Genomic DNA, 21,421 nt, shown 5'->3' on the forward strand with positions numbered 1-21,421 from the left:
CAGAGCTATTTTGATTTTTAAAACCCAAAGTCCACAAATAAGCATATGAAAACATGTTCAACATCATATGTCATTAGGGAATTACAAATTAAAACAATGAGATATTACACACATATTAGAATGGCAACAATCCAAAACACTGACAACGTCAAATGCTGATGAGGGATGTGAAGCAACAAGAACTCTCATTCATTGCTGCTGGGAATGCAAAATGGTACAGCTACTTTAGAAGACAATTTGGCAGTTTCTTACAAAACTAAACATATTCCTGGGACTTCCCTGTTGGTCCAGTGGCTATGACTCCGCACTTCCAATACAGAGGGCACAGGTTCAATCCCCGGTCAGAAAACTAAGATCTCACATGCCACACGGTACGGCCAAAAATTTTTTTTAACAGAAGAAAGAAAACAAACTAAACATACTCCTGCCATAAGATCCAGCAATCATGCTCCTTGGTATTTACCCAAATGAACTGAAAACTTATGTCCACACAAAAACCTAGACACAGGTATTTATAGCAGCTTTATTCATAACTGTTACAACCTGGAAGCAACCAAGATGTCCTTCAGTAGGTGAATGGATAAATAAACTGTGGTCCATCCAGACAATGGAATATATTATTCCATGCTAAAAAGAAATAAGCTATCAAGCCACAGAAAGACATGAAAGAAACTTAAATGCATATCATTCAGGGAACGAAGCCATACTGAAAAGGTTACATACTGTATGCTTCCAACTATATGAAGTTGGAAGCATACAGTATGCTTCCAACTTCATCTAGAAGCATACCTTCTAGAAAAGGTAAAACTATGGAGACAGTGAAATGATCAGTAGTTGCCAGGGAGCAGAAGGGAGAGAGGGTGAATAGGCAGAGTAAGAGGATTTCAATGAAACTATATTCTACAATATGTCATATACAGTCAGAACGCACAGAATGTACAGTACCAAGGGTGAACACTAACATAAACTATGGACTTTGGGTGATAATGATGTGTTAATGCAGGTTCATTGATTGTAACAAACATACCAACGTGTGTCAGATATTCATGGGGGTAGGTGGTAAATAGAGGAACTCTGTACTTTCTGCTCAATTTTACTGTGAATCTAAAAAAATGTCCATTTAAGAAAGAAAGAAAAAACAAAAATCACCAAAGCCAAAGAAAGTGTGTTTACTTAGCAGTTAATATGTAAAGCAGCATCCATTTAACATACTCATTAGTATACATATACCAAATCAAAAATATTTATTAATATGTTGTACTAGGCATGCTGGGGAGGGGATATAAACAAGTAGACAAGGCTCCTTGTGACAAGGAGTTTGAAATATAGTTAAACAGACATCATATACTCACAAAAAAACTAAATAAAATGGAATTTAAATAGTTCAAGACAGAAAACATATCACAAAGAGTTAAGTTGCCAAATTACTGAAATAAGAATTAATAGAACAATATGTGCTTAGGGGTTCAGTGGATCACTTCAGGCTAAAAGAATCAGGAAGTCAAAGGTATGCTCTAGGTCTCAAAAAATGGGTAAGATTTGTCTAATTTTCTGGAGGGAATTGGTGAATTCCAAGAAAGAGTAAAACTACTGGAGTTGGGAAAGAAAATTAAATGAACCAGTTTCACAAAACAAAATAGGGAGACACGACTGGAAAGACTGCTAGAGGCCAGATCATGGAGGTTACTGAATGCCAGGCCAAAGAATGAGCACAGAGACTCAGAAATCTTAACTCTAAAACACTAACAGGGGGCAAATACTTGCCTAACCTAAGTATATACTGATGACTCTTAATCTAAAGAAAATGCATTTATAAACATTTTTTGTGAGATACAGATAATTTAAACATATACAGTAGTCAACAACGGTGGTTTAAAATTCACCATCTTGGCCATCCAAGTGAATACATATACATACAAGTCCTGCTCCCATTTTTCGATTTCCAACCAACACCAACAGACTACCCATAACCCCATAAACTGAACCTATCCATAAGACTACTCTATCACCCAATAAAACTCTCTATCCCCTTAAACCACTTACATCACCACTCTTTATCCCCTTTAACAAAGATGTCTTTCCTCTGGGGTAGAAAAGAAGGTGGCTCACTGCCCATGAACTGGAAAGAGGGGTCATGTTAGGGCCATCATCACTACTGGCACCTTCTGCCCATCCTATTTATAGGACTGTCACCCTCTATTCATCATTAAAGCCAAACCTACTAAGTACCTACATATTCCAGGCAAAACATAAAATGCAGCATTCCTTCCCCCATCATCTGAAGAAATGACACACACAGGACCCTATACAACCTCTGGTAATTATTATTAATAAACTGCACTTCTCATATATGAAAACACTTCAGAATTTGTCCATTGTTACTTTCAAACTTCTTTTGTAATCCTTTTGTTTTATTTGCCATAAACTCTTCTACATAATTTTAATCACATACTACTCAATTCTCAATGCATAGCTATCCACCATTGTATCCAATCCCATACTTTCTAATTAAATGTTCCAACATACCTCAACTAAGGTATCCCAAATCAGTGCTACAGTTTATATATCTACCTTTACACTTACATAAAGCTCTCCCCTTAAGTAATCTACCATTAGAGTGACTGTTTTCTTCCCTTTCATGAACAGGCACATTCATATTTGTCCAATTTCCCCAATCATTTATAACTAACTCTGGCACATATAATCTTTCTGAAACACGACCTCCAGATATAAAATCACCCTGTGAGAGTTCTCTTTCTACTGAAAACATTTTAAGACTTTTGTTAATATGGCTTTTTATAGAAATTCAAGTATATATACTATGTTACCACTTATTCAAAATTTAAAGTCATGAAAGACAGTAATAGATACCATTTAAAGATAAAGGTATATACTAAAAAACATAAAGACACGTATAAGAATGATAAAACCAAATTAAGGATAATGCTCATGGGGGAGGGAGAGTTGAAGGAATGCAATCCGGGAGGGACACACAAGACTTCAACTCTATTTGTGATGTTTTTTTTTTTTTAACCAAGTCGAGAATACATGGTTGTCTGCCACAATTGTTCTTTATACCTTTTCATATGTGAAATATATTTAAGTGAGTTTAAGAGGAAAGAAATCCAACCATTAATGAGAAGCACCCTCTCATACAGAGTGACAAGCTGTTATGTCCAAGTTGCAGTAAATGCTCATTGCTACATCTGGGACATCACTCCTGTACTTTACCTAAGCCAAGAAAAGAAAAATTACAAGACTACAATACAAACTTTCCCTTAGACATATTTTAGATGTGTTCCAGGTTTATTTTCTATAGCTATACACAGCCCATTTCTTTCACAACGCTCACAAAAACAAAAATTAAATCCTTTAACTTTGTATACCTAGATTCCCATTTACTCTTAAGTGCCTCAGACAGTAAATCAGAATAACGACCTTTCCTTATTTGTCTCTGTTAAAATACAAGTGAATGGGTAAGACCACTTCACGACTTCCACTTGGCTAAATATGGACAGTCACACACATTACATCTCTGTGCATGAGTCTAACTCACTTGTATACTAACTTTTCAATATCAATTTGTAACATCTAAATTAAGCCACTCATTCTATCGCAAATGAAATGTCGTCTCAGCCAAACGTAACCTAGCCAGGGCAATTCCAAAACACTCCACCCCAGCCCACCGAGCGTTCATCTCATGCACATTCAAAGTCCCATCCCTGGACCAACGTTTACACCAGCCAGAACTGCTCTCCTCCAATGGTGAGCCTCACACGCGCCTCCGTATCCCAACTTTCAGCTCGCAGTGGTAAAACCAGCAGAGAGGGCCGGAAGTTTCACCTAGTTCGGAACCCAAAGGAAATCTGTAACTCATACACCGCAGGTGCCGAGTTTCTCGTCCCTGGTGAGTATAAGGTGGAAGCCCCGACCTAGGGAACAAGGGCTAGTCTTCCATGGCGTCCTCCCGAATCCTAAAGTCGTCGACGGAACAGTTCAGGCACCTGGCCCGCCTACTTCCCTCCCCGCCCCCACTCCAGACCCACCCCACCCCCAACCCGGGCGCGAAGCCTGCTGTACATCCCAGCACCTGCGAGTCCCAGGAACAGACACGGATCCACTTCTCTCCACAAGAGGGTAGGGCTTGGATGTCGCCTCGGACGCTCGCCTCTGGCCACCGGCCTCTCACGTCGGGACCAACCCTGCGACCCTGTCGCTTTCTGATCTAAGAGAAGGCAGTACCGACACCCTCTCCAGGACCTAGCAGGGGGCCTGAGCTTCTCCGGTGCTGAGCTCCTAGGCCTCCTCACCTCTCCCAGAGGACCAACCCACACCGGACGCTCAAAGCCCGAAAGGCAACTCCCACCACTCCCCGCCTCGCCCGTCTTTTCTTCCCAGCTGCCGCCGCTGAAAAAGCCAAGTCCTAAGGTCCTCCTCAATCAGCTTCCGGGCCTCCCTTCACAGCCAGGCCTGAGCCCCCAGCCCTGCCCTCCGCCACCCGCTCCAGTCACGCCGCTTCCCTCCTCCGGAGGCCGAGCCCCGGGGCTGGGCGGCTTCCTTCCCCAGCATCCCGGGGCCCGGCTCCTCCCGCGGCCGGCCCGGCCCCCGCCCGGCGTGCGGCACACTCACCGCCGAGCGCCGAGGCCTGCAGGGTGGCCCCCGAGGTGCCGTCGATGACTTTGATGGTCCCGCGACTGGTGACGGCCAGGATGGCGTTGAGCGCCGGGTGATAGGAGAGGCTGTGCAGCCCTTCGGCGTCGCAGCGCATGCAGCCGTCCCGCAGCACCAGCCACTCGGAGACCCCGGCCGCTCCCGCCCCCGCCGCCGAGGAGCAGCCCGGGCCCGAGGCCGCCGCAGCCGCAGCCGCCATCTTCCGGCCTGCGCTCAGCACAATCACACTGGAAGCGGCTCAGTGACAGTCCCGGGAGGTGCAGCACCACCCCCAGTCACCATCCGGGGCCGGGGGGCAAGCCGAGCGCGTTAGCCGGAAGTGAGGTCAGGCGCCGGCACGCACGCGGGACGTCGGCCGCGCGCCCGGAGGGGCCAAGCTCAGAGGGAGGCTGGCGAGGGAGGCTGGCGAAGGAGGGGGAGAGGGAGATAGAGAGGCGGGACCCGGGGCGGGAGAAGCATGCGCGGGAGGGCTAGCGCGTGCCACGTGCTTCTGGTCTGGCCAGCTACGCGTCCGCAACGTCCCAGTTTTTTTCGAGCCCGGGGAGTGGCCGCAGCCTGCGCCCCGCCCAGCTCCCCTGCTCCGGGCCGCGGCGGGGTGGATGGATGGAGAGTGGGGGGTTGGGACGTGTATTTCCGCTAGGCGAGTACCCCGTCCGGTGCGACCTGGCCGAGACGCCTTGAGGCCCGTTGCTACGGTTCCAGCTGCGCCCGGACCGTTCCCAGCAGCGCGGTGCAGCGGTTTGGCTATGGCCCAAAGGAGACCTCAGGTCTGGGCCTCGGCTTAGCAGTCTGAAAAACGTCTAGTCTGGATTTGGAGAAACCGAGCGACTTCCCCAAGCCCACGCGTATTACATCGCCCCCCGTCCCATCCCCAAATCTTTCTGTTGAACAGAAGTGCCAGATACGAGGTGCTGGGAGCGTATAGTTAAGCTTAGTTTATCCACATTCCAAACGCAAAACTTGTTAATCGGTGTGTATGGGTGTTGTGGGACTGCAGTTAAGTAAATTTACAAATCCCCTTCTGGAGCATAACAATGCTTTTTTTTAACATTTTATTTCAAAATAATTATTATACACAGTTAGTTGCAAATATAGTACAGACTTCTGTGGTCTGTCACCCCAAAACCCGTAACCTCTATCTAACTGAGAGAAAAACATTGGACAAACCGAAACTGAAGGTCATTCTATAAAATACCTGACCAATACTCCTGAAAGATAGAGAGGTCCTACTTACCCAGCGTCCCCTAACAGTTACATAATTGTAGTACAATATCAAAAGCAGCGATTTGACATACGATGTGTGTATAATTCTATGTCATTTTATCACGTGTAGATTCATGCAGCACAATCAAGGACTATTCTGTGTATTGGGGGAACATTGTATTATCCCGGAAAGCCTAATTTCCTCTTCCTTAAAATCTAATCAAAGTGCTACTGAGAGGCTTAAGAATCATTTGTTAAATGTGTAGAATAGGATCTGACATATAGTAGGTGCTCAATAAAAGTTATGAATGTTAATTACCTTCCCACATTCCTGCAGACGTCCTTCAGGAAATCTACATGAATTATCCCAACTACATCTTAAACCTGTTTATTCATATGCAAAGTTGTATTTATATAATCTATATATTCATTCCATTTTAGAATGGCAAATATGCCATTTTTATCCGATGTTGAGAGGTAACATATAATAAACTGGGAAAAATACCCAAGTATTAAAGTCTAAATGAATATCTGATATTGAGTCACTGTGGCTTCATTTATCTGTGAACTTGGGCAAGTCACTTATACATTCTGAAAATGTTCCATCAAGAGTCAAATGGAAATGATCAAATTATTTCCCCTACTTTTACGAGTCTTTGTGAAAGTACTTGTAAACTGTAAAAATGGAAACACTGGGAGATTAAATGGCTTGCCCAAGGTCTCACAGCTTGTGAGGAGGAGTATAATAGAATACTAGAGTTTGAACTCGGGCAGTTTGACTCCAAAACCCATACTCCAAACTTAAGCCTCCTGCTCAAAACTTCAGTGTCTTGAGCTAAATAAAGGAGTGCAAATGATCACATCAAAGTGTAACTGGAGGTATCCTTCCAAAACAGTTTTTTAAATCAGAGGACTGAAGCTGAAACTATAAAAACTGCCATTTTGAAGATTTTCTCTCTCAAGACCCATTAGGGCCAAACTTTTCCATTAATCTGAAAGGTTCCCCTGAATAGGCCTTTAATACAAATCAAGCCCCCCATCTTGTTGGTAGGGAAAACAAACTAGTAAACTGAACACTAAATTTAAACTTAGTGTACTTTAATGTGCTATATTGAAAAGAATAAAAGGCATAGTTTTTTCTGTTAGACTGTGTTACATTTTTTCATTGGAAAAAATATATATATATAATTCTTTCTGTGAATTTAGATTTCTTTCACCTGTAAATTAGCTTTCTCCAAAGCTCATTACCCAGAAGATGTCCTGAAATACAACACTTTAATAATCAAAAAATTTTGAGGAAGAACTCCCTCTGTATTTCTCCTCTTGGGAGATTTATCATACATACTAGCATATATACTGTTTAACCTCCTTTTATCAACATTTCACAAACTCATATAACCATAGAACCCTGAAAAACCAGTGTTGCAAAGAGCAATCTTTAGTGAAAATTGCTGCTTGTTTTTGTGAGTATGTATTTTTGTTTGAGCACTGGCTGAGACCTCCAGACTGCAGTGAAGTGTTTCAGGACCCAGGGTAAGATTCTTGGAACTGATCATGGAAATGAAATTAGGCAAGACTGGGTGAAGTTTAGGATCAGCTGTGTTGTTAATGTCTTTCTGCTCGCGGAGTTGAGAGCAAATACTCCTGACATTGAAAATGTACTGATTTTCGTGGCTATTCTATTTTGAAGCGGTGGCCTTTTGAGGGCCTTCAGCCCAACCATTTTGGGCATAGGTGGTGATCACCTAAAGGAAGTAGAAATTCTCACAGACAATCATTCTGGAAAGAGAAATTTGCTGGAATCAGACATGTGGACTCAAAAAACAGGCCTTATTGATACAGAAAAAGCATTTTGATAAAAATCCAACATCCTATTTGTAGTGAGGTAGATGAACCTAGAGACTGTCATACAGAGTGAAGTAAGTCAGAAAGAGAAAAACAAATACCGTATGCTAACACATATATAGGGAATCTAAAAAACAAAATGGTTCTGAAGAACCTAGGGGCCGGACAGGAATAAAGATGCAGACATAGAGAATGGACTTGAAGACACGGGGAGGGGGAAGGGTAAGCTGGCATGAAGTGAGAGAGTGGCATGGACATATATACACTACCAAATGTAAAATAGATAGCTAGTGGGAAGCAGCTGCATAGCACAGGGAGATCAGCTCGGTGCTTTGTGTCCACCTAGAGGGGTGGGATAGCGAGGGTGGGAGGGAGACACAAGAGGGAAGAGATGTGGGGATATATGTATATGTATAGCTGATTCACTTTGTTATACAGCAGAAACTAACACCATTGTAAAGCAATTAGACTTCAATAAATATATTTTTAAAAAAATCCAACATCCATTACAAGGAAAAAAAAAGCCTTTCAGCAAACTAAAAATAGAGGGAAATTTCCCCAACTTGAAAAAAAAAGCGTCCACAAAACACCTACAGCTAACACCATATTTAACAGTAAAATACTGACTGCTTTCCCTCTAAAATCAGGGACAAGTCAAGAACATCCACTCTCATCAGTCCTTTTTAACACAGTACTGGAAGTTCTGGAACTTAATGGAAGTCACTGCAACAAGGCAAAAAAAAAAAGAAATAAAAGGCATAAAAAGAGAGAGAGGAGCAGAGTTTCTCACTCCCTCCCGCCCCTCTCTTTCCCTTGTGCAGTCACTGGTGATGGGGAACCAGCCTGTAGTAGGAGGAATAGAGGTGCGGTCTAAAAGAGACAAGCTTCCCCAGAACTACAAGATGATGATTGGCAGAGGAGTAAGCAGGGGCTCTAGCTGAGTGGAGGCCTGTCTGGAGCCACATAGGAACAGAGAGAGAGGTTAAACTGATTCTGGAGCTTACAGAGCAAACACTGTCCCTGAAGATTCCCTGGTAAGTACTAGAGGGAGTCTGAATGGATGCCTGAAGTCATGCCATAGGAGCTACAATTGGGGCACATTTATAACATACTCCAGTAAAACCCACAATACCCGCACACACACACACTTAAGCTATATACAAAATTGCATAAAACAAATGCTTGATATAGTAAGGGAATCTGAATTTAGGGAAGAAAAAAAACTTTGATGACAATAAAGAAATCTTTAAACTAAAAAAAAAAAAAATTGGAAATCAACAGCCTAATGCCCAATTAACTTCTCTGCTGAAGTTTACGGGGAGATTTGCCTTGTCCCAAAGCAGAATACAATGAAGTTCTAATGATTTCTAATGGAAAGGCTGATCTCCTAGAAATTCTTTCTATCTGGCCTGATATTGACAGCCAGTATATGTATCACTAAAATTCACTCTAAGGACAAAAAGCACAATGAGATACCACTTCATATTCATTAGGATGGCTACTATAAAAAACAAAACAAAACAAAAGAGAACAAAAACCAAAAAAACACAGGAAAAAAGTGTTGGCAAGGATGTGTAGAAGTTGAAACTTGTGCACTATTGGTGGGAATGTAAAATGGTACAGCTGCTGTGGAAAATAGTATGGCTGTTCATCCAAAAATTACAAATAGAATTACAATTTGATTCAGCAATTCCACTTTTGGGTACATACTGAAAAGAACTGAAAGCAGGATCTCAAAGACATTTGTACATCCATGTTCATAGCAGTATTATTCCCAATAGCTAAAGTGCAGTAGGAACCCAAAGTTTCCATCAATGACAGATGACTGATGACTGCATAAGCAAAATGTGAGATATATATATCTATATATGGATATTATTCAGACTTAGAAAGCAAGGAAATTCTGAGTCATGCCACTACACAGATGAAACTTAAGGCCATGATGCTCAGTGAAATAAGGCAATCACATAAAGACAAATACTGTATGATTCCACTTACATGAGGTACTTAGTTAAATTCTTAGAGACAGATAGTGGAATGGTGGTTGCAGAGGCTAAAGGGAGGAGGGAATGTGGAGCTGTTTAATGGGTACAGAGTTTTAGTCAGGCTAGATGAAGAGCTCTGTGGATTAATGGTGGTGATGGTAGCACAATAATGTGAATGTACTTAATGCTGCTGAACTGTGAACTTAAAAATGATTAAGATGGTACCACTACACACCTATTAGAATGGCTAAACAATTTTAAACTGACAATAACAAGTGCTGATAAGGATGTGGAGCAACAGGAACTCTCATTCATTGCTAGTAAGAATACAAAATGGGGGCTTCCCCGGTGGCGCAGTGGTTGAGAGTCCGCCTGCCGATGCAGGGGACAGGGGTTCGTGCCTCGGTCCGGGAAGATCCCACATGCCATGGAGCAGCTGGGCCCGTGAGCCATGGCCGCTGGGCCTGCGTGTCTAGAGCCTGTGCTCCGCAACGTTAGAGGCCACAACAGTGAGAGGCCCGCATACCTCAAAAAAAAAGAATACAAAATGGTAAAACCACTTTGAAACACACTTTGTTAGTTTTCTATAAAGCTAAACATAGTTTAACCATATGAGCCAGCAATCACACTCCTAGGTATTTACCCAACTTAGTTGAAAACTTATGTCTACACAAAACCTGTACACAAATATTTATAGTAGCTTTATTCATAATCACCAAAACTTGGAAGCCACTAAGATGCCCTTCAATAGATGCATGGATAAGCAATCTGTGGTACATCTGTACAGTGGATTGTCATTCAGCGATAAAAAGGAATATACGATCAAGCTATGAAAGACATGGAGGAACCATAAGTGCATAAGGCTAAGTGAAAGAAGGCAAACTGAAAAGGCTACCTACTGTATGATTCCAACCATACAACATTATTGAAAAGGAAGAAGTGTGGAGACAGTAAAAAGATCAGTGGTTGCCAGTGGTTAATAGGAAGGGAGGAGCAATGAATAGGTGGAGGATGGGATTTTTAGGGCAGTGAAATAATTTTGTGTGTTTCTATAATGACAGATACACGACATTATGCATTTGTCAAACCCCGCAGAGCTGTACAACACAAAGAGGGAACTTTAATGTAAACTATGGGCTTTGGTTAATAATTATGTAGCAGTGTTTGTTTATTTACTCTAACAAATATGCCATATTGATGCAAGATGTTAATAATAGGAGAACTGAGTACAGGGGAGCAGTTATATGGGAATTCTCTGTACTGTCTGCTCAGTTTTTCTGTAAATCTAAAACTGTTCTAGAAAACTAAAGTTTATTAATTTTTAAAAATGGTCAAAATGGTAAGTTTTATATGTATTGTATCACAATTTTTCTAATAAAAAAATTTACTGTCAGGAGAAAACAGAAGCACAGTCCACATTTGTTTCTCATCACTGGGCAGGGATTAGAGTCTCCTCAGTTATTCCAGATTCAGTTTCGTTTCACATCAGTGGTATCCTAGTGTCCTGGAAAGAGGCCAGAGCTAGGGCTGTTACAGGATGTGTATATTTGGGATGTGACTATCATGATTTCTAGGAGGGAAATGCAGTCACAGGGAACAAGAGCACGCTAGCTCCAAATATTGGGTTAGTGCCAAAGATCAGTCTTCATGAAGTTAATATGTATCTAGAGGGTACTCTTTTTTTAAAAATTACTCTCTGTAGTAATTTGCACAAGCTTACTAGATTGGTGTGAGGTTTTCTGTACTTCAAAAATTGGAGGTAATCGTCTTTAAATGTGCCAGTGTTTCTTGCTTTCCTTCTTCTACATGTTTTTACTGTTTTTCTCACTTCTGCTATCTTCATAGTTTTCTTGCCCTTCCTATGAAAAATGTGATACAGTGTAAAGATGAGAAATCAAACAAATTATCTCACATACATGATGCATTGTTTGGGAGACGTACTGATATGTGCAATTTACTTTGAAATGCATTAAAAAAGATAGATTGGGGATGGATGAATAGAGGAATGGATTGAAGTGTGTAGCTATGGGATAAAGCAAGGATAGTAAAATGTTAATGGTGGAATCTTTTTTACTATGTTTACTATGAAAGTTCTATCAACTCTCCTGTATGTTTGAAACTTTTCATAATAAAATATTTTTTAAAATACTTACCAGAATGAAAAAATAAAATTAAACACTTGTAATCCCCCTCCAAAAGAATTCTTTTCCAGTGGAGCTTTATCACTAGTGACTAAGAGCAAGCTGCTAAAGCTTCCTAACTCAGTCACCTCCTGTGTGAAATTATAAAGCTGGACAAAACCAGCAGTTCCCGAAAGTCATTTTATGTGTTGGCAGCACCAGAGTCATTCTGGAGCCCCACCCTAAGCCTATAAAATTAGACTCTCACGAAATCCATATTTTTTAGACAAGTGTCTCATGGGGTTTTAGTATCAACCAGGTTTAGAAACCTTTGGACTACAGAGTCTTTTCCCATTCTGAAGTGGGTACCTGTTTATACTAAACCCTTACTAGGAACACATGTTCTTAAATTTTTTAAGGCCCAGGGATCTTATTAAAATATAGATTCTGGGGGTGGGGATCTTAGATTCTGCATTTAACAAGTTCCGGCTCTGAGGCCAATGCCGGTGATGCCTAGACCATATTTTGAGAATCAAAGAGCTAGAAGATCAGAAACAAGAGACAGGGGAACCCCCTATTTTTTCATAGGTTCAATTCTTCTTTTTGGCCAAACCACACTCACAGGAAGTGAAGCATGTTGAACACCTTCCATTTTCTGAATTTGATATAGAATAATCATATGGAAAAGCCTAGTGCCTTTTTGGTGTGAGCAGTCATTATTTCTGGAGAAAAGCTCAATGTGGCATTTAACTGAAAGTTTTGGATACCTGATCCACTTAACCTTTGACACTTTCAGGCAACGATACAAAAGTTCACCAGGCTGTTCTGGATTAAGGATAGACATCTTCAGGAGCCATAGATATAATAAGGGTAAGCATAGGATTGCAGCCTGAGATTAAAGGAAAAGTCATGGACTGAAAAAACAAACCAAAAAATAGTGGGAACTCACTGGAAGTTGACTAAAGTACCTGGAAAGTTCATTTGCTTTCCTCCTTGCTTTCATGCACTACCTGACTTACCGTTCTAATAATATTTTGTGAACAATTATTGAGAATTTATTATGGTCCAGTCACTGTGTTAGGTATTTATTAAGCACTTACTACAACCTCGCCACTAGTGATAAAGATGAAAGAAACAACAGAACAAAGAAACAGGTGTCGGAATTCCCTGGCAGTCCAGTGGTTAGGACTCGGCGCTTTCACTGCTCGGCCCGGGTTCAGTCTCTGGTCAGGCAGCTAAGATCCTGCAAGCCACAGAGCATGGCTGCTCCTTGGGGATTACAACTAAGTGAGCTAACAGACATTAATCAAATCATCATCAAAAAAATATGTGATTACAAATGTGATGTGTATGAAGGAAAAACTTATAGTGCTATGAAAAAGTGACTAGAGCGTGAAATCAGGCTTTTCAACAAACATGGAAGTCAAGCTGACATCTAACATCTAAATACCAGTTGAAGAGGAAAGTATTTAGGAGTATTTTGGAAAAGAGAATCTTCTGGGCTGTATGAAGTCCCTGGGGCATTTGGCTTTTTCCCACCAGTGTAGCTGGAGCTGAGTAAGCCGTGGGAAGAATGGCACAGATGAAGTTCAAGAGGAAGGCAGGGGCCAGCTTATGTCGGAGCTGGTAGGTGTGGGCCACAGTAAGGATTTGGGGCTTTACATTAAGTGCAAAGGAAAGCCATTTAACAGTGGAGTGACAGGATCTGATTTACCTTTAAAGAGACCACTCTGACTGCTATGTAAAGAGTAAATTGAAAGGTAACAGCAGGGAGTATTCCCTGGTGTTCCAGTGGTTAGGACTCCACACTTGCACTTTCTCTGCCAAGAGCCTGGGGTTCAATCCCTGGTCCAGGAACTAAGATCCCACGAGCCAGGCTCAACCAGGAAGCGGCACTCACCTTGGGTAAGGCACTCGGGTAAAGCACTGACCTTGGATGCGAAATTTAAAGAGCTGCGAAAACACTCAGTGATCCAGATTAGTCATACTTTAAAAGCAATATTTAAAAAAATAAAATCTACCAACTATGGCCTACAGTCCAGCTCCCTGTTTTTGTAAATAAGTTTCTCTTGGAACCAGGGCTGAGATCAGCTTAAGAAAATACAACAGGATTGTGCAAGTGCAGATCCTGTCTTTACTAAAAATTTTGATGCTTTTCCACCATTTTTTTGCATTTATTTTGATTTTTAAAAATACTTCATTAAAATATGATTTATCATTGAGGTTTTTGGCACCCCCATAAGTTTTGCACCTCAGGCGAGTGCCTCACTTGCCTCACCCTACAAGAGTAGAAATAGGAAGACCAATGAGGAGATCATTCACCTATTCATTCAGATTTCACATTAAAAGTCCAAATTGATGGTTTTGCTTAAAAAAATCATATCTATCTACCCTGACCTGCTCTCCCATATGGCAACAATTCCAACTCAGTAGGTCTACTGTGGGACAAGGAAGTTCCCCTAGAGGCCTGAGGGGCTCCTGTGATTGAGAATTACTACTCAGAGGGACAAAGTGAGGGACACCTGGGAAAACCAGAACTAGCACAAGATCCTCTGACCCAATCTGTCCTCTCATTACACTGTTTCCTTTGAGCATTACTATCAAATTAATAAAACTGTACCTTTCAAGATAAACAACAAGGATTTACTGTATAGCACAAGGAATTATACTCAGTATCTTGTAGTAACCTACAATGGAAAATAATTGTAAAAAGAATATATATATATATATATATACACATATATATATATATATATATATATATATATATGAACCCCATGATGTGACATGCTACTGGGAAGGACATCACTTTGAAGTTTCTTGCTAAAAATGCACACCTTCAGTCTAATCATGAGGAAAGTATCAGGCAGATCCAAACTAAGGGACGTTCTACAAAAGAACTGTACTCTTCACAATTTTAGTACTCTCCAAAAGTTTCAAGGTCATGAGGACAAGGAAAGACTGAGGAACTGTCACAGGCTGGAGGAGATTTAAGGAGACACGATGACAAGACGCAATGTGGGATCCTGGATTGGGTCCTGGAACAGAAAATAGATACTGATGGAAAAGCTGATGAAATCCAAATAAAGTCTGTCATTTAGTTAATAGTATTGTATTGATGTTAATATCCTGGTTTTTATAAATGTACTATGGTTATGCAAGATGTTAACATTAGGGAAAACTGGGTGATAGGTACTCAGGAACTCTCTGTATTATTTTTGCAACTTTAGCGTGTCTAAATTACTTCAAAATAAAAAGTTAACACACACACACACACACACACCTTAAAGGTTGCTTTAGATTGATTGAGGCCCTCTGGGATGGACTGAGAGGCAAAGAGAGAGCCAAACTGCTTTGCTCAAGAAATTCACAGGACTTTGGGGAGTGATACTAGAGGAGAGGGGAGAATGTCAAAAAGGAGACAAGTCCCCAACTACAAGGCTCTTTGTGGAGAGGCAGTCATGAGGAGGGAGTGGCTGAGGGACTTTTAAGAACGGCATCCAACCTGAGGCTCTTTGTTGGGCCTTAATGAGCTACCACGTACCCCTTGAGTAAAAGCGTGCTCCGTGAAGGCTTGTGGTTGTACTTTGGGAACTGAATGAATCAGGAGGAGGCACAGCTGTAACACAGGACAACAAAGGGACAACACTGTGTGGGAGGTCAAATGGCAGAGAAAAAAAGAGTCAGCAGAAGCAAGAACTCAAAGACAGAGTCAAATAGGAAATATGTGGGGACCATAAGAATTTCCAGAGGTTTTGAAGGAATACTGGGTTTCCCGGGATATTGTCCTTCTGGACTATTTTACTTAAAGCTTACTTTATTTTACACTTTGTCTTTAAAAATTCATTTCCTCTCCCTCTCCCTCTTCCTTACCCATCCCACCTTCCCCACCTCCTTCTGTCTTCTGTTTGCCTGGCTTTTCCTCCTCTTCCACTAACAGTTAACCACCATTGTTAGTTTTGTACGTATCATTCTAGAAATTTTAAATATTTATTTATTATCGAATATGAGTATATGTTGTCCTTCTTTTTACTGTTATACAATTAGAAGCATACTATACATAGTTATCTGCACCTTGCTTCTTTTCCTTCAGGATGTTTCTAGAAAATCTTTCCATATCAGTTCATAAACAGCTTCTTCATTCTTCTATACAACTAACAGTAAGCCACTGATTCTATGCATCACAATGTTTTTAACCAGACCCTCTTGCTAGATATTATGGTGATTCTAGTGAAATTGCTAGGTGAAATGTACATGTATTATTTATCTTGATAGATACTGCTAAACTGTCGCACAAAAGGGAATTTTACTTAACTAATATTACTTAATTTTAAAGGACCAGTTGATCATAGTAAATTGGAGTCTTAAAGGACAAACATGCAAGTAAAACCTGGTTTTCACAAGGTCCTCATGAAAGTCTTAGAGGATCTACCATAGGGTGACCCAAACCTAAGCACACTAGGGCTACCTTCCTCTGCAGAGCTGTCTCAGTGCTTCCGGGTCTTCCTCATCATTTCTAGTCCATGTTCTTCATTAAATAATGAAAATACCAGGAATTCCACATCTAGGAATATCTTATGGATATGCCTGCAGACTTGTGAAGTGGCATGTGTATAAGACTACTTCTCAAAGCATTATTTGTAATAGCAAAAGAAGCAAGCAATCAATGCATCCATCAGTGGGGGACTGGTTAAATAATGGTTAAAAATCATACAATGGAACACTAGGCATCTGTAAATAAGAATGGAGAGGCTCTTTTTGTGGTGATACAGCATAATCTCCAAGATCTATTGGGAAGTGAAAAATATACAGTGCAGACCAAGGCGTGTAAAGGCCACCACTGTGGGAGGGATGAATACGATACACATATATGCTTGTATTTGCATTAAATATCTCTGGAAGCATACATACGATTGTTTACTTATAAGGAGAATAACTGAGTAGCTGAGGGACAGCCTTGTGAACCTTTAAAATGTTGAACCATATGGATGCAATACCTATTCACAAAATAAAATTAAACTGTCAAATAATCTTTTTAAATTTATTTTATTAAATAAATAAATAATAAATAAAATTTCATTTATTTTTGGCTGTGTTGGATCTTTGTTGCTGTGTGCGGGCTTTCTCTAGTTGTGGTGAGCGGGGGCTACTCTTTGTTGCAGTGCACAGGCTTCTCATTGCGGTGGCTTCTCTTGTTGCGGAGCATGGGCTCTATGTGCACGGGCTTCAGGAGCTGTGGCACGTGGGCTCAGTAGTTGTGGCTCATGGGCTCCAGAGCGCAGGCTCAGTACTTGTGGCACATGGGCTTAGTTGCTCTGCTACATGTGGGATCTTCCCGGATCAGGGCTCGAACCTGTGTCCCCTGCATTGGCAGGCGGATTCTTAACCACTGTGCCACTAGGGAAGTCCCTCAAATAATTATTTTGAAAGGAGAAAAGATTGACCAATAAGGCCGTAGCGATTGTAAACACCATAGAGAAATGTTTGATCTTGCATTCAGCACCCCTGCACAGCACCTGGCCTCTAGCTGACACCCTGAGTGGTCCTTCCTGTTTCTGCTCAGTGTACTTCCTTGCACCTTTAAGTCGATGTGTCATTTTAGTGGATAATGTGGATTGGTTCACTCAGCCTGCATTGTACCCTTCTCCAGGGTACCTCCCCGGACTGGAGAGGCTAGAACACTGAAATCTATGGTCTGGCTCCTTTGCAGGTACAGCTCTGGATGTGAATTAGCTTCCACCAATTCAACACATTCGAGTGAGCTTTGGAAGGCAAAAGTGAGGTAGACGCTATTTTCCTGTTCCTCTTGCTTCAGGTGAGGTCATGGGAAAGTGGGGTTTTATTTTTTTACGGTAGCACCTTCAGTGTTCCTTCTACCGCTTCCTGGGGTTTAGGGTGCAGTTACTGTGGCAATAGGAGCCATGTTGGATTCCTGAACCCTGGAATGTATACGTGATGTTGGGGTCTTGTACTTGATCATTCAAAGTAATGGCCTCAGAAGGCAGTTGCCTGGTGAGTCAGTTTGGTATTGTTCTAGGACTCATTACTGAAGTCCCAGCCTAGAACCTGCTCCTTCAGCCCTTTCAAAGATTTTCTAAGCACATAAATCTGCATAATAAATCCCTTCATGCTTAAAATACTTCCAATGGTTTCTGTTTCCTGCACTGAACCCTAGCTGGTACAATCAATAAGATTTCAGAGAATAATAATATACTGAAATGTTCTGCCCAGACCTTCACGTTCCAATCCAGGTTTTCTAATTACCCCCACTCCAGGGTCCTTCACTGTGATTCCAACCTTGACCCCATGCTGATAAGATATACAGAGCTCAAAAGCAGTAGCCATCTGACTTTGCTACTTATCCTGATCTGACATTTGTTCCAAGTTTCTCATCCTTTGGCATAATCTCCCCTCTGGAGCTGAGTTTCTGCACTTGTGACTCAGTTTCTGATTTTTGCCTAACACCCTGGAAGCTGAGTTCCTAAATAGATGGTTAGAACACTGTCTGGATCCCTGATCCCTGCAAGCACTTCAGGCTGGAGACCAACTCGAAGAGACAGGACTCACCAGCATGGCTGTACAGGTAGTTAAGATACTGAAACAGCCACTCTCCTGGATACCCCAGTGCTTCCTCACACTTCCCCTCCCACCTGGGGGCCACATCGACCCTCCCTACAATGCATCCACTAAAGATCAAAGCTCTATCCAGCAGAGTCCTCAACGCATGGGTTCCAGAGCCATGGTCAGGCTCAATTCTGATTGGTCCTTGACTGTTCCCTATTGGTGGTCAAACACTTGAAGATCATTTCTGTATGCAGGTCTGTAGTGTCTTTGCTGATTGGGTTACCTCTTTACCTCTATTATTTATTTGCAGCTAGGAAACTTGCCTCCTATTTATTCCATGAATCTTTACTGTTCCATCTCTTGGTTTTAGATTCTAGTTTCCACTGATGTCCAAGACTTTCATATTATCCATTATGTCTTCTGACAGATCTCTTAACTAGCTCATGTCTTACCGTAGAAAAGATTCCTGGGATTATGGATCCCTTTTAAAAGCCTCAATCTTTACCTGCCTTTAGTCCTAGCTTCCTGAATCAATCCTATTCTAAACTATATTTACAAGAAAAAATTAACATTCTAAGAAACAGTATTTTTAAAACACTTTAAACATTAAAATATGCTTAAATTCTTTAGGCTAAACAAAATTTTATCTCATGACCATTATTAAAAAATAAAATCTGTGGTTATTATTTAGATCTCTTTATATAGTGACAATAATTATGTCCACACGCTTAAATTGAGTTAATCTATGTTATTGGAAAATAAAATCAAGACAGTCTGACAAAATTAGTCAAACTCACACTCGATTTGGCAAATTTTATGTTGTAAAATACATATTAGGTTTTTCCATATTATTTAGATTATTTCACCAAACAGGGAACCAATGATTGCACCATACAGAGAACAAATGATTGCTCCAAGTTATAGAATTCATAATACACTTACCTTTTAAAGGAGGATACTTGTGCTTCTCTTGTAAGGAATCTAAGAAGGAAGTTGGAAGGTAAGTTCAAAAGGAAGAACATTTAAAGTAGAAGAAATTCAAATGGGTGCATATCACTTATTTTTTTCAGAAAGGAGAACCAAGGAAATGTCCTAAATCAGAAAACAAGAAATCCTTGTGAAAATCTATTGACGTATGCCAGCAAAACAAGGGCAAAAATCAAGAACAATGAAGACATGGGATACAAGAAGACAGCAACCAACCAAAAGTCCAGCGAAGAACAATGCCAAAATGTGGCAGAGCTGGAAACAACCTGTCTCCATAGGACGTAAATCAGTCGGCCCCAAGGAACATGTATTCAAGAATGAGAACAGAATGCCTTTCATGCTGTAGATGGATAAAGGAGGTACATAGTTCCTCTTTCAGTAGGGAAAAAGAAAGGCAATTAGAATTTGTAGGAAAAACAGAAAAATTCACAAGAAAGCCACAGTCCAGATATGAAGCAAACTAAAACGTGGCTTGATTTTGAACAGTTGACTGGATTTAAGGAAAGGGACATTCTCTTAGGTGGCAGAGGGGTCAAAAAGTGGACTCATGAAGGAGGAAATGTCCTGGCATAGCACCTGCCGCTGCACTGAGTAATATTTACATAGTGATAATAAAGCAAATGTTGCTTACTGCCGTTCAAAGTTTAGAATCAGTTATAGACAAAACACTGCATATTTATTTATAGCTACAGAACAGAGTGTAGTTGTCATTAACCTTGCCGTCATAAAATTAAAATACAGAAAGCAAAAGTGAAGCTGACAGAGGTTGGGTGGAAGAACAGGAGGAGAAAAGGAAAGGAGGGTGTGATAATGGCTTCATCTTACAGGGGAGACAAAGCTATTATAAAAAAATGCTGAGGAGGGACTTCCCTCGTGGTCCAGTGGCTAAGACTCCGTGCTCCCAATGCATGGGGCCCAGGTTCGATCCCTGACTGGGGAACTAGATACCACATGCCGCAACTAAGAAGTTCGCATGCCTCAACTAAAGATCCAGCGTGCCACAACTAAGAGATCCTGCCTGCCACAACTAAGACCTGACACCTGATATATATAAGCTGATGGGGACTTCCCTGGTGGTGCTGTGGTTAAGAATCCACCTGCCAATGCAGGGGACACGGGTTCGAGCCCTGGTCTGGGAAGATTCCACATGCCGCTTAACATCTAAGCCCGTGCGCCACAACTACCAAGCCCTGGCTCTAGAGCCATGAGCCACATCTACTGAGTCCACACGCTGCAACTACTGAAGCCTACACGCTCTAGGGCCTGCATGCTGCAACTACTGATCCCGCGTGCTGCAATTACTGAAGCCTGCGCTCCTACAGCCTGTGCTCCGCAACAAGGGAAGCCACCGCGTTGAGAAGCCTGTGCACCGCAACAAAGAGTAGCCCCCACTCACCACGACCAGCGAAAGCCAGCGCAGCAACGAAGACCCAACGCAGACAAAAAAAAAAAAAAGCTGATGAACAGGAAATAGGAGTTTATCTTAAGTTATAAAGACTTCCAATAGAATAAAGTTATATTAAAGATAATATAACTACTAAAATTGGAGAGAAGGGAGAGTAGCTTAAGTAAAGTCCCTACCTTTCAAAGGTAGGAATAAATGTCTACAACTGATACATCAAGAAGTATTAACATAGGAATATTATTCAGAGTTATAAAGATGACTACCTGGAAAACAAAACGAGTTGCCCCAGAGAAGGAGAACTGGGATGAATGGAGAAGGAATGGCAGGGGGACTGTGGCATTTCATTTTAAGTCCCCTGGACTGGCTAATTTTTCTTTACTAAATAGCGTTAGAGATTTGCACAGCGTGTGAACCCTTGCAGGGCTGAATTCTTATCCATGTTTTTAATATCATTTGAACTTTTTTTTTAAATGAGATTTCCTAATAAATATCTTCATTACATTTAAGATTCTTTCATAATACTAGAAGCTACAAAAATTGGTTCTCTTTCAACCTCTAATGAATATTGGCTTTTCTACAATTTCCTACAACCTAGTTTATGTATAATTGTGTATAAAAATCTCTCCTTTGCTATTTTATGA

At 41.2% G+C, this 21,421-nt stretch overlaps 1 protein-coding gene across 2 annotated transcripts in view; it reads right to left on the reverse strand.

The window, feature by feature from the left end:
- Positions 1 to 5,165, reverse strand: part of BIRC6 (baculoviral IAP repeat containing 6) — a 238,163-nt gene extending 232,998 nt beyond the window's left edge. For both annotated transcript variants that reach the window (XM_079940545.1, XM_079940544.1), the window contains exon 1: positions 4,630 to 5,165. In XM_079940545.1, the coding sequence (XP_079796671.1) occupies positions 4,630 to 4,870 (241 nt within the window). In that variant the 5' untranslated portion in view covers positions 4,871 to 5,165. The remainder of the gene's footprint in view (positions 1 to 4,629) is intronic.
- Positions 5,166 to 21,421: the final 16,256 nt, after the last annotated feature.

The sequence above is a fragment of the Stenella coeruleoalba genome (genome assembly GCF_951394435.1).
Source record: "Stenella coeruleoalba genome assembly, chromosome: 13".
NCBI lineage: Eukaryota > Metazoa > Chordata > Mammalia > Artiodactyla > Delphinidae > Stenella > Stenella coeruleoalba.